The 14,240-nt window shown below is 34.9% G+C and overlaps 1 protein-coding gene across 6 annotated transcripts in view; it reads left to right on the top strand.

Annotated features, from left to right (window-relative positions):
• Window positions 1-13,970, top strand: part of PAPOLA (poly(A) polymerase alpha) — a 50,355-nt gene extending 36,385 nt beyond the window's left edge. For 2 of the 6 annotated variants that reach the window (XM_086363041.1, XM_086363040.1), the window contains exons 17-22: window positions 1,127-1,269; window positions 3,596-3,696; window positions 3,893-4,113; window positions 7,808-7,870; window positions 9,728-9,802; window positions 11,827-13,970. In XM_086363041.1, the coding sequence (XP_086219167.1) occupies window positions 1,127-1,269; window positions 3,596-3,696; window positions 3,893-4,113; window positions 7,808-7,870; window positions 9,728-9,802; window positions 11,827-11,922 (699 nt within the window). In that variant the 3' untranslated portion in view covers window positions 11,923-13,970. The remainder of the gene's footprint in view (window positions 1-1,126; window positions 1,270-3,595; window positions 3,697-3,892; window positions 4,114-7,807; window positions 7,871-9,727; window positions 9,803-11,826) is intronic. The other 4 variants (XM_086363044.1, XM_086363043.1, XM_086363046.1 and 1 more) reach the window with 2 other exon arrangements.
• Window positions 13,971-14,240: the final 270 nt, after the last annotated feature.

The following is a 14,240-nucleotide window of genomic DNA, read 5'->3' as shown; positions in this document are numbered from 1 at the left end:
TTGTGACCATTTATCCAGATTATATTACAAATACTAAGTGTCTGGTTGGTATTTCTTTGATGATGGTTAAATCTCATCTTCCCCACTTGGTCATTATTGATCTGTAATATACACAAGTGGTATCTCTGAGGCATTCACTCTAGGTTATCTTGTCATTTGGGAATTGGAGTGGTATACATGCATTGTACACACACACAGGCACGTACATACATATGGGGTATGGGTTTTTTTTAATAATGCAAATTACTTCCATTAAAATGTTTCTGTAGGTGAGTGAACACAAACTAAAAGTGTTCTGAAAAAAAATGAAATGAATTTGATGTTATAATAGTGCTGATTGCAGAAACAGAAACTTTAAGTTAATTTAAAATCAACTTTTATCCCTTAGTACTGTTTATAGCTTTTTAGCTTTTGGTTTTCCTGCAATGAGTAACTGTTTTTGAGTACTTTGTTAAGAGTCAGGACCAACATTTGGATTTACATGTGGTCATTACGTTTTCAGGAAACTATTTTTGGTTTTATTTTAACAGGATAATTTATACTATTAAATATACCATGTTAAAATCCTAAGTTGCAGATAGAGCTTTGGCAATCTCTTGCTTTTCAGAGAGGCTTGTACAAATAACTAGGAATAGGCACTGAACTGTACTACTTGATAATTTTTTAAAGAATCAACACATTTTTTATCTTTGTTGTAGAACAATTTGAACTCTATAAACAAAAAATTACTTCTAATCCCACTAACCAGAGATATTCATTGTTGCTATCATCTTTTACTGTTGACGTGTGTGTGTTTATAGTCCTATGACTTAAGTTACCTGTATTTTCATATTAAAGTCCTTTTTAATTTGAGGTGTGTCTTACATGGTGTGTATGTTTAATATATATCATTCCTCCTCCCCCCCACCCCCCAAGGAACTGTAGTTAAATCGAGGACCCCAAGAAGTCAGAAAGTATGTGTCCCAAATCTGCCTTTTATATTTTGGCATGACACTTCTGGTTATCCTAACCTTATTGATTTGTGCTTTTCAGTAGAAGTCATTTATCTGTTAAGTAAAAGATGTTCCTGTTTCAGAGATCTGGATAACATAAAGGTATAATTGACTAAATACTGTATTAATTGCAGCATTCAACAGAAGGCGTCAAGTTGACACCTCTGAATGATAGCAGCCTCGACTTGTCTATGGACAGTGACAACAGCATGTCTGTGCCTTCACCTACTAGTGCTATGAAGACCAGTCCGTTGAACAGTTCTGGCAGCTCTCAGGGGTAAGGAAAAAGGGAAAGGAAGTGGAGTGGCTGTTAGAATAACCAGTTTCTTAAGTTGAAATACCTACTGCCTGTGGTGAACTACACGGTGTGCTAAGGAGAACCAGAAAGAGGGACGCAATCACATTTCTGTCCTGGAGATGCTTATCACCTATGTAGCAGGGGGTAAATATCTGAAAATACTGGAGATCTTCCAGAGAAGATTTGTGTGCGCTTTTTTTAGTGGAAATTTCTTTTGAAGAATTGTCTCTTTAAGAGCATGTAAAGCAGCTTCCCTGATAGCTCAGTTGGTAAAGAATCCTCCGCAATGCAGGAGACCCCGGTTCAATTCCTGGATCGGGAAGATCCCCTTAGAGAAGGGAATGGCTGCCAACTCCAGTATTTTGGGGCTTCCCTCTTGGCTTAGCTGGTAAAGAATCTGCCTGCAATGCGGGAGACCTGGGTTCGATCCCTGGGTTGGGAAGATCCCCTTGGAGAACAGAACGGCTGCCCACTCCAGTATTCTGGCCTGGAGAATTCCATGGACTGTATAGTCCATGGGGTTGCAAAGGGTCAGACATGACTGAGCATCTTTCACAAAGCAGCTGAACATTTTTATCTTGAAGAAAAAACATGGCTGTGGTGGCAAAAATTAGAGCGAAAAAGCCATATTTATGTTTAACTTCTGTGAATCTTCATAGTGTATCATTGCAGATTTTTTTTTAATGGCTATACTACTGTATTTTCAAAGGGAGCTGTTTATTGTAGATTTTGAGGGGGCTGCTGGTATTTTAAATTGTGATGGTTACATTGATCACTTTGTTTAGTGAGTTGATACTTAAACCAGGAACACTGTTCTAAATGCATGTTATATATTATTTTTTTGAAAAGAGGAGTTTTAATAATTAAATTGTTAAGGTATATTGTTAAATAATAGCCAGTGGCAAAGATGCAGATTGGGGTGAATTTTTGGATTAGCATGAAATAGAAAATGCCAAGGTGCAATAGATGATGGGGATTTAGTTTTTTTCTCTTTGGCTTTGAATGTGTGATGTGTTTTTAGGCCAGTCATACATAATCTGAAGTCTTTGGGCATTAACCTGGTCCTTAAATCTTACAGTTTTAAAGCAATTCTGCATTCGTACAGCATTAACTTCCACATTTGTATTTTTAATGGTTTCATCTGTTTTTTTTTGTTTTGTTTTTTGAGTGAAGAAGCAAAAATTTTAGTAAGAATTTCAGAAGTTGTATAAAAACCTTTGTGTACTTTGAGTTTTTTCACATGTATGTAAAATAGATCTTTGCTCAACTATTTATTATGTACTGTCCTTTGCTGTTTTATTTCAGGTTTTCTCTTGCATCTGTGGTGGTTCTGTTTTTCTTTTCTGTTTAATCATTAGATGCTTGTGCCTTTTCAGGGCTCTCTTTTGGTCCTGTGTGCCTTCTCCGTATTCGCTTTGAGGGTGTGGCATCACCCACTCCCTTGACTTCATGTCCTCCCATGTACCAGAGAGCTCAAAACTTTAATAAGCTGACTGCTCTCGCTGCTTGTGCATGTCTTGTAAGCATCAAAAATCCAAGTCCTCTAGTTTTGCCCACCTTGACGTGGCATTCAGCAGTTGGAGAGTGTAAGTTGTAGTGGAAGGAGAGTGAATAACCACAAGAGATACAGGATTTATTTGAGAGAGAAAAGTTAGAGATAGGAGAGTGAAGGAGGGGGGTGATTTGAGTTTCCTGAGACAAAGGGTGAGTGGGATCCGGAACACTGAAGGAGAGATTGGGTTTTGAGATCTTTTGTTGTTTATCTGGACCACTGGATGGCCTTTTAGGATTTCATGAACCCTTAGGTTTTGCACATCGAATCTTATTTCTCAGACCATTTTCTTGTTTTACAGCTTTTGATGGCATTTTTTTATACCCCAAATCATTTAAGTCAGTTACCCTAAATCAAACAAGAACAGGTCTTTTTTTTAGCTCTTCTAATATGGTAGTCATTGGCTGTATGTGCCACTTTAATTAATGTTAAATGAAATCAAATATTTTGTTTCCCATTTGCTGTATTTCAGTGCAGAGTAGCTGCCTGTGTATAGTGGTTACCATACTGGTTAGGGTAGACATAGATCATAGTTACAGAAATTCTGTTGAGCAGCACTGCATTAAAATGTTTCTGTGCTTTTGATTGTTGATTATATTTGGTCAAAGTTAGTTACTGATGTATACATATGTATGAGAAATAAAAGAATCAATCATTTACTTTAAAAATAACTTCACATATTAGATTTTGTTAGAGTTTTATTTATCTCTATTTGCTCTTTTTCACTTTTTAATTTTTGTTCCCCATTTTTAGCAGAAACAGTCCTGCTCCAGCTGTAACAGCAGCATCTGTGACCAACATACAGGCTACTGAAGTTTCTCTGCCACAAGTAAATTCCAGTGAAAGCTCAGGGGGTAAGGAGATGCCAGATAAGGAAATACTTACATTATATTTGGTTTTGGCCTTCATTTTGAAAAATGGCTTTGTTAAGTAGTTTGAATTTAGTTTTTTAATACCATTTTTTTTTTTCCCTTGTAGACTTAAAATAAAAAACTTGTAACTTGGTGTTCTGTAATTTAGCGCTTGTGTATTTATATACTTACTACTTAGGTACATCGAGTGAAAGCATTCCTCAAACTGCCACACAACCAGCCATTTCATCACCACCAAAGCCTACGGTCTCCAGAGTTGTTTCCTCAACACGTCTGGTAAACCCACCACCAAGACCTTCAGGAAATGCAGCAGCAAAGATACCTAATCCTATAGTAGGAGTCAAGAGGACATCCTCACCTCATAAAGAAGAGAGCCCCAAGAAAACCAAAACAGAAGAGGTATCTATATTTAGTCAGTCTTGAGAATAACTACCTTGCCTGTTTTAATATCCAGTGGGAGAAAACCTTGTGAGCCCAGATTTAGAAGCAGCGAGGAGGAAAGCTTTTCGGTCATTTTAGATGGTGCTTCAGTGCTGTAGTTTGCTCTTTTACGCTTTCCCACTCTTTTCAGTAACTAACTCTTGCATAAAGCTGTGTTTCCTGTTTAAACTTCTGCGGCATGCCTAGGCTATGACGCACCTGAGCCTGGGTTTGCATGTCATCTTCACATATTGCTCTCTGATGACTGTGTCTTTCACATGTACCAGTTCTTCAGCAGCCCCTTTGCAGACAATTTTCTGCTTCTGTATTCTGTATTCCAGGTGGAGTTTTGGAGCTTCTGCACTGTACTTGGTATCAAAGGGTCACTGAGAGGTTCTCAGGGAATTCTTACTGAATGCCTGGCCATAAGTTGCCATATTAGATTAGTTTTGGTACCTTGAATGATTGTGATTATATCCTCCAGCCCTTTAGGAAATTTTCTAATAGTACTTCCACTTTTCATAGTGGTTGGTTTACCTCGTCAAAGTCTCAGATAGTTTTAGGAAAACTGCTAAAAGTGTACATTGATTTTGGTGTTTATCTTAAAATAGAAGTAACCTTGTAACATACTTTCATTGTTTCCTGGAATCACTATTACTGTGTTTTCCTGTTAATGAGGCATTCACCATCGTCCCAGAGATGACAGCCCAAGACAACAATTTTGTTAAGATTTTTGGCTGATAACTTGTTATTTAGGAACCTCCTCGTTACATGAAAGTTTCTTTAGAACGGTGGCAAGAAAGGAGGGCTCTTACATAGTGATTTGATTTTTAATGGTGAAAGATTATTGTCTCTAAAAGTGTTATTCCAAGCTTCATCTGAATCCTTTTGGTTTAGATTTTTTGGAAACAGTCACTGTTAACTAAATATGAATAATTTAATGAATTTTGTCACTCTGACAATGCTAAATGAGAATGAAAAATGGGTATAGTATATCATGTTTGGTACCATGTATTCTGAAACACATCTGTCTCTGTAATTATCTCAAGGCAAGTTGATTTTCAGCCTCAGTTTTTCAGATTTTGTTGTTTTGATTTTGCTTTTTAAAATACAGATTTTAGGGCTTCCTCCAAATATACTGATTTAGACTCTCCAAGAATTAGACCTACTAATGTTTTTATTAAAGACCCCGGTTCTACCTGATACTGTTGTGCAGCAACCTAAGAATGTAGTTTTGACGTAATACCACTTTCTGTCTAGTGGTGCTTGTTTGGAGTTGTCAAAGCATTTCACAATTCATGTTTCTTTGTGCCTGTAAGGTATGTGTAAGCATAACTCTAGATACCTATCATTCTGTTGCTTCATGTTAATGGCCTAATTCCTTTCCCTGTAAGAGTTCCAAAATATGTATCAGCACAATACTTAAAATTCCATTTGTGCTTACCTTGGTAGGAAATACTCTTGTTTCACGTCTAGTTTAGAGAGGCAATAGGAATATAGAATTTTTTAACTTCATATAGAAAAATATAAATACACACAAGAGATCATTTAATTTTTAAATAAGACTTCAAATATATACAAGAGTACCCATCATGCAATTTCAGGTGTAGTGAATTCAGACAGTCCCTGTACCCTTAATTCTTTTCGCTTTCCATTTCGCCTGTACTTGGATTATTTAGATGCAAAACTCAGACTTCAGTCATATTATTTCATTAGTATTTTTAAAATCATGTATCTAAAAGGTAATAATTACAGGAAAGAAAGTATAAGGAAAAAAAGTCTACCTAGAAAAAGATGAGCAGTCAGATATCTAGTGAGCACTCAAATGCCTGTGATTGTGTCATTGATTTTTTTTAGTAGTTTTTGTTTATTCAACTCTGTAAGTAAGATCCTAAGATCCTTGATTGATTTTTTTTAAGTATCTTTAGAAATACAGATTCATCGCTGCCCTGTCCCCCTTATAATTTTTTGTTCTATGTATTTTCTCACAGTTTGCATCTTACTTAGGACAACTTCTTGGAGTTGACTAACAGAAGTAGAATTTTAAGATAATGAATGGATCTTAGAATTTTAGGTTTTCTCATAGATCATCTCCTTTCCCAGAAGAGGAGCTTGAGGTTCAATAACTTTCCCATTTATAAAACTAATGAAAGTCAGAGTAAGGATTAGAACTCAGGCCTAAATGTCATGGTGCTAAAGGTGAAAAAGTCTGTTACAAATGCTTTGATTTTTGAAGGTCTCCTACTAGGTGTTTCATTATTTGTTAATGAGTCCTTAGTATTAGAGGTTTGAGTAAACCGGAATCAAACACTGGCCTACTCAATAATATACTAACACGTGTACAGATATTTTAGGTATCGTCAGGTAATTTAGTTTTGCTTTTTGCTTAATTTTTATCATATGCTAAATCTTTTTGGTAGAAATGTAAAATAAATATAGAAAAAGTTTGCCTTATCACCTGGATTCTATGGCTAAATGCTTTGTGTGTATATATGTGTGTATATATGTATATACATAATTTTTTTATGTTATGGAAAATTTCAAACATATACGAAATTGTAATGAACAAGCTATGTTTGCGTTACTTAAGCTTTTAACAGTCAACAACTCAGGGCCAGTCTTGTTTCATCTACAAATCTACTCTTTTTCCCATTGTTATGAAGCAAATCCCAAGAATGTCATTTCAATCGTAAATATTTGTGTGTGATTTTATATTGGTAAATATACTGATAATGTGTGTGTATATGTATGTATACATATATATGTATACACCTATCTTATATTTACTGAAAGTAATAATAATTCTATAGTGTCACATAGCCAGTCAGGTATTGAAATTTTCCCAGTTGTGACTTAAGTTACTATTTTTTAAGTTTGTATGTTTGCAGGATACAAATAAAGTCCTCAAGGGAATGGGTTGATACTGGTGTTAAATCCTTTCTACTTTGTAAGTTAGCTGTGTTTCTTATGTCTTGTTTTAAAGCCACATTTACAAATAAATTTTATTTCTGCCTACTAAGGAGAGCAGAGAAGTTAGGGTCAAAATTGTTTTTCTTAGGAAAGTGATGTTTATTCCAAGTCACTCACTACAGGAGTGAGAAAGTACAGCCATTTTTGGTTTCTCATTTCTCCTCTTTACCAAAAATAAATTGTTTTAAATAGAATTACAGTAAATTAGGGAGGAAAAAAAGACCTGAAGAGAATATTTTTCAGGCCTCCTCCAATATGTTAAACACTAAGCCAAGGGGATTCTGTGGTTAAATTAAGTTTGGGAAAGTTAAAAAGAGATAGTCTTTCTAGAGCTTCTCAGAACCTTTTATGTACTAATATATATGAATCTCCCAAAAAGGAGGTGATAGTATTCCAAGTTCCTATGTTTGATCAGTGAGCTCTTTTTTCTCTTCCTTACAAGTAAAGTGTTTTATGAACTCCATAGTTTGGGGAATATACTTCTGTCGATGACTGATTAACAATGACAGTGTTCCTCATGTTCTTTTTAAAGCCTAATTTGTTAACATGAAAAAAAAATTTAAGCAAACCAGTAATCTATTTTAAGGACAAACTTGATCTTACAGGTTAATTATTTTATACTTTAAAAATTTTTATAAGTCATTGGCAAAGAACAATCTAAATTTTCATTTTAGAGAATAAAGCTTTTTTTTTTTAAAAACAGGATGAAACAAGTGAAGATGCTAACTGTCTTGCTTTGAGTGGACATGATAAAACAGAAACAAAGGTATACTAATTTAGCCTCAGAATTCATAAACAGTTAAGAGTACAGAAGATGCGATAGAAATGTCTTCAGAGTACTGCACTGTATTTTGTTCTATAGGCTTTAGGTTGTTTTCAGTATTGTGTTTAGAGATGTGTTTGTTCCTTTTTAATACTCATTTATGGCATCGAAATTGAATTCCTCAAGTGTATGAAGTCCTCCTAGATGTGGGGGTATCTGGTGGGCACTAAATGGAATAGAATAGTGAGATGTTCCTGCCTGTATTGGAACTTGTATTTAAGTAGAGAAGGTAAGAGGTAGATGTGGTTGATTACATTAAAATGAAAGCAGGTGATGGTGATGAGAGGCAAGACTGCAGAAATAATAAAGACATCACAGAAGGGAGAACACAGTATTTGGAGTGATCCTTGAAGGATTCATAGGGTTTAGGGTAGTACAAGATGAGAAGGGCATCTCACTCTTGAGGTGAGAGTGTGGTATATTTACAGAGCCAGTTTTTGGCACACAGCTCTGGCTAGAACCTGGGATGCAGGGGGCTTGAATCAAGGTAGATGGGATGGGAAAGACTGGTGTAGCCAAGTATTAGATTTTGAATATAATTTTTTTCAGAAATTGAAGTGTACTGGAGGCTTTTAACTTTTTTCTCCTAGTTGTAGAAAAACTGCAAATCTTCCTCCTTACCCGCATATTATCCAGATCGATATGTTAGCAAATATTATTTTGGTGTCTATAGGTTTTGTTTGTGCCTACATATACCAGTGCCTTCTGCTTTCAAATCTTTACTCACTCTGTAAAGCAGAAAAATAGTTATGCCATTGCGTCATCTGCAGATACTACTTATAGCTGCATTGAATGCTATTTTAAGGCTTTAAACCTTATTTTATTCAACTAGTTGCCTATTGTTAGCAATTGTTTCTGTTAAAAAAGGGAACTTGGCCCTTTTCTACAGTGTTGACTGTAGCTAAATACCTGCCATCCATTTCTGTTCATTTTATTAGGATAAATTAATGAAAGGAATTCCTGGGAGAAACAGATGTTTTAAAGTCAGTATGTGTTGCTGAGGTTATGCTGCAGAGAGACTGCGCTCTCCCATTTCTACTCCGGTGTTAACGTTTTCAGTGTCACAGGAGAAATTTGGTGTTTTGTAGTTTTATTATTGTATATATTTTACAGAAAATTCACATTTTTGTATGTTTATTTTCACTTACATGTGCATATCTCTGTTATTTTTTGTGCACTGCTTTGAAAAAGGCTAGGGCAGTGGAGTGACACAGTTCACCCTGTATTTTCTGATGATTTTCAAATAGAATCAGTGCATTGGTTATTGAGAAGGGGAATAGAAACCAAAAGGAAGGAGGACTGTTTTAGAGACATTTTCTTCTTTTAATTAAAGGCCTTAGAACAGTTTTGTGCTTCTGGGTAATTTAATTTAATAATACTGAATTGGTTTTATTTTATTCACATAGCTTAAGCTGAGCTTGGGTTTATACTCTGTTAATTATTGTCCAGGCAACATTTCATAATATGCATATATGTGTCTTTAATGAGTGCTTGTTTAAAATGTCCAGGTTGAAGTTGGTTGGAAAGTCATGAGATATTTTGACCATGCCTTATAAAGTTTACGTAGGCAAATAGAAATTCATGTGTATCTGAAATGGTTAAATAAATAACCTATGAGGTTTGTTTTTTTCTTTTGATGATTAACCATTTGATGTGATAGATGGTTTTGTAATGTAGTCACATCTTTCTCTTGATCCCTCCTGTCTTCCAATTTGTCTTTTTTATTAACCACCAAACCCAGTTATGTTCTTTTGTCATTTTTTTAAGTCTCTTTCCTCCCCCGTCCTCTTTGTCTCACAGGAACAACTTGATACAGAGACAAGTACAACTCAATCAGAAACCATTCAGACAGCGACTTCTCTGTTGGCCTCTCAGGTACTAAGTGCAAAAAGCAAGGGGAACTTTATAAATGTTGTTAAGATTAGTGTCGTATAATGAATTAAAGTGACCACATCAGAAGTTTATTGAAATTATCTTTCTGAAAGTAAGTGCTCACCTACAAATATATTTATAGTATTCAGAGGTGGAGCACTGGTTGTGATGAAACCATTCTTTTGCACAGTCAGGATGCTAACTCATCCCCTTTTTATATTATTTGACATTGCAGATCATTTAAATCCTCACTGCACAATATGCCGTCTTCACCTGGAGGTTTTGTTATAAGTCAGAGAGTGAACTTTAAATTAGAACTTAAAATCCTTCTTCATGGATTGCTTTTCAAATGTTTTATTTTCAAAATGTGTTTCTGCTTCACTTTTCACCTCTGCTTTTCAGTTAATTATTTAGTGTAATGCATAGTTCTTTAAAGCTATTTTTTCATTTGTCCTAGAAATTCTGCTGTGACAGTCCCTTGTGTACAGTAGACACTTGGACTCTTTTCATTAATTTGTGAACCTTCATTTTGTTTGTGAAATAATTAATTGTTTTCTTCTCGAATCCTTTCAAACTGAATATACTCCAAAGTCTAAGTCAGGCTCTGACATAAAGTAAATACTTCCTTTAAGTAGACATTAAACTGGTTAACTTCCACAAAGCTACTGCCAGTGACGCTGCGGGACTGACGAGACAGTGGAACTACGCTGCTTTGTGGCTCAGAGTTATTTTAATGTGATAATTTTAAGATGAGTTTTTGTTGGCTGTTAACCTTCATAGTTCTTCTTGATATATAAATGCTATGATTACTTTCTGAAATGTTTTATTTTCATAGCCTTTAGCTAGTAAAAATTTTGTGGGGTGGCGTGGAGTAATTCCAACAACATTAGGAAGTGTTGTACTTGATACTGATACACAGACAAACTTATTTATCAAAATTCAGTTCTGTGATTGTGACTGCATGCATTTAGGTTAGCCACATTAATCTCTAGGGAACTGTTTTCATAGTTTGTTTTGTTGACTTCATTCCTCTAGTGATTCATACCCTTGGGTGTTTGCCTTTTAGATATTTTTATAAGGAATTAGAATTTTCTTTGTAATGAAAAGATCCCTAGAACCATTGAGAGAAAAATCACCAGGTTATATATATAATATAAAAAGTTATGTCGATTAAAAAAATTTTTTTTAATCTCTTTATTTGGTGATAGAAGGGAGGTATTAATGTTGTGACTGTGTCTAACAATGAATCTTTGAGATAAACTTGAAATATTTACAGAAGAAATGATAGGCTCTCTGGGATTTGCTTCAGAATAATCTGGGAGTAAAGGTGGGAGAACAGTGGATTGGCTTTGATGAAGTCGGTAATGAATACACGAGCATTCATTATATAAGGCTCTACTTCTGTGTATGTTTGGAATTTTCCATAATAAAACAATTAAAAATGCCATCTTTTTTTGTTGTTGTTGTTAAAAAAGGCTTTGTGAGTAATTGTTTTTAACATAATAAAGCCACCCTAAATTTTGAATAAATCAAATTGTTGCTCAGTAGATTTAAATTTTAATTGACAGAGTCAGAAAATAATACATTCACTGTTAACTGCTACTGCTGCTCCTGTGTGTAAAGTGAACTTTAAGTATTCTTCCACATGGTGGTGCTCCAGTGCCAGTTAATATATGACTGTTAGTGCTCTAACTTAACATGAACTTAATAAGTGTATGATAGGTTATTGTTTGGAGGACTGTGTTTATTAAAGCTGTTTTTGAACTTACTTAGTTTTTGTATATTGCTTAAAATGTTAGCAAAATATTGTTCCTTATTTGAAAATTTCTACAAGTGTTAAAACAATTTTGTAGTAATAGTCATGTTTTTTTGTGCTCCATTTTAACAACATTTTAGAGTGTTTTTAAGATTTTAATTCTTATGAGAAGGTCCTCTCCATTTCTTAGGAAGTAGAGCAGTGAAAAATCAATCTCATTGATAAGTTACAGTACTTTGAACAGTGTTGTGTTCTTTGCTTTTATTCTCAGAAAACATCCAGTACAGACCTTTCTGATATCCCTGCTCTCCCTGCAAACCCTATTCCTGTTATCAAGAATTCAATAAAACTGAGATTGAATCGGTAAAAACAACCTCAGGGGTCCAGAAACAGTGTCTGCCAACTCAACCTGTTGTCTTCAAATGCTAAAAAAGGAGAACGGAGGGTGCAAGACTAGACGTGACTGAAAGTGGATTGAGGGTTTTTTTGTGACCTCCCTTACTGGGCTAATCAGCACTTGATCGGAAGTCCAGGTTAGTATGTGAAGCCAGGAGTACTATTATTATTGTGTTAGCAACAGTTGCATTAACTATTTCAAAAAATTACTGCCTTTAAAAAAAAAAAACAACCTCAAGCTATATTTGTATTCATAATTGACATCTGAACTGGGTTTATGTTTGCTGCATTGTTTGGAAAATTTGCAATACAAACTGGCATAAGAATTCTTTATTCTGATGATGCACTTTTATGTATTTTTTATTATTATTATTAGAAAGTAGAAATAATTTTAGATTTTCAGCTTGATGGATTTTCATTTTTTCCTGAAGCATTTCCTTTACCATTAGTCTTCAAATCAGATGCCGTTGCGCAGTGATGTACTGTTATGCTTCAGAGAAAGGATAAGAGTACATCTAGGTCAGTCCCTCTGAGGTAGCTGTAACCTTTAAAAATGAAATGTCAACACTAGGGTATATATTTGACATTGAAAGAATAATTAGGAAATACTTCGTTTTGATGGGGTCATGATTAAGAAATGATATTGGGTTTTATTTATAGAATTGTTTAGAGTGCATACAAATCAGCGATCAGCCAGCGAATATTTTTCTTTGAGCTTTTTAAAGCTCCATATTCTTTTGCCTTCAATCTGTTGTCTTTGAAACCAAGCTTTTTGCTCCCTCCCTCTTCTTCCCTCCCCCACCCCTTTTGCTTGTATGTGTAAGGTAGGACTTCTTTCATAAACAAAATGCCAGTATTTTCTTAAGCCATGATGTGAAACCAGTGACTCTGTGGCTGTATGGCACAGAACACTAAATTTTGGTCCCATGGCTGAAACTTTAGGGTGACTACAAATAATGCCTGTGAAACATGGTATCTATCTTGGATGGCCGTTTGATCTCTGAATATGAGGAATTTTGTACACTCCACAGAACTCCTGTCTATAGTAGAGTTGATCTTCAATATTAAACGTGGGCAAAAACGCATTTTCTCCAAGAATTTTAAACTAATTTTTATTTTTAAATGGTTGACCAAAACTTGTCAGTAAATTTTACATGCAGAAATATTTAAAAATCATTTCTAGCAAGCACTTGACGTCTAGTCAGCTCTCTACTCCTTTTTCCATTTTGTTTTATCCTATCAGTAGATAATTCCTCATAATTACGCCGCAGAGCATTCATCTTCACAAATATACGAGGGAAGCCAGATGTTGATAAACTTATTCTTTCTGAATCTGGACAAAACAAACCTAACATTTTTCTGGTGAGCATGTTTTATGATCCTCCATTGTGCTCCATTCTATCACATGTGCATTTTTCATGTTAAACTGCAATTACTTAAACTCTTCCCCGTTCCCTCTAAATTAATTTTCCAAAGTTGGAGTGTAGTCTTTTCCCCCTTAGGCTATGCATTAATTGAGGCTTTCTTTTCACCATACTTTGTAATGTCTAGTATACAGTATTCCTACTTCCCGCATCTTTGCTCTGCACAGTCAGCTTGCCCTTCCTCCCACCGCCTAAGAAGATAAGATGGTCAGACTAACAGGTGAAGTCTACAAGGTGTCTGTGTGTTTTGTGTAGCTTCAGAGTTAGATCGAAATTGCCAGGCACAGATTTAGTCTTGTCATTTTGTTTACACATTGGGGAAAAAGAATTCAGTTTATTAAACGTTTCATGTAACTGCACCCAAGTTTTGCCAAGCTGGGAACTTGGACCTTTTCTGTGTAGTGACTTTTTAATTCTAGTTTTCATAACCTGGAGATCAGACTGTTGCTTTCGCATGATGTACGTAGTGTCTCATGACTGGAGTTTGCTTTGTTTTATAGTATCTGTACTCCTTGTATTTTTCAAGAGCTATTTTGTAAACAGATGATGTATTTCTCCATTGAAAACACAATAAAAAAAAAAAAAAACAGCACAATCCCACAGTTGGCTGGTTTCTTTTGACTGACTATTTTTTTGTTTTTTCAGTGATACCATTATTGCTACTTGTAAGTTAGAGTATAGCTCTAAATGAAGATTTGCTGAAGAATTTAATTTTGGTTACTTTTAGAAAGCTCTATATCTGATTAATTTTTGCCATTAGTAGCAGCCTAATAATTGACATCTCACATCAGGTATTTGTTTTTCATATAATTGATCATTAGGGAGGAAAACATGAATATAGTACTTGATAATTAATTTTCAGCTG

The sequence above is a fragment of the Bos grunniens genome, chromosome 21 (assembly GCF_055505025.1).
Source record: "Bos grunniens cultivar Pamir isolate PY7600 chromosome 21, Bosgru_T2T1.0, whole genome shotgun sequence".
NCBI classification, from domain to species: Eukaryota; Metazoa; Chordata; class Mammalia; order Artiodactyla; family Bovidae; genus Bos; species Bos grunniens.
Note: the sequence above shows the minus strand (reverse complement) of the source record. Positions and strands in the feature narration are given on the sequence as shown.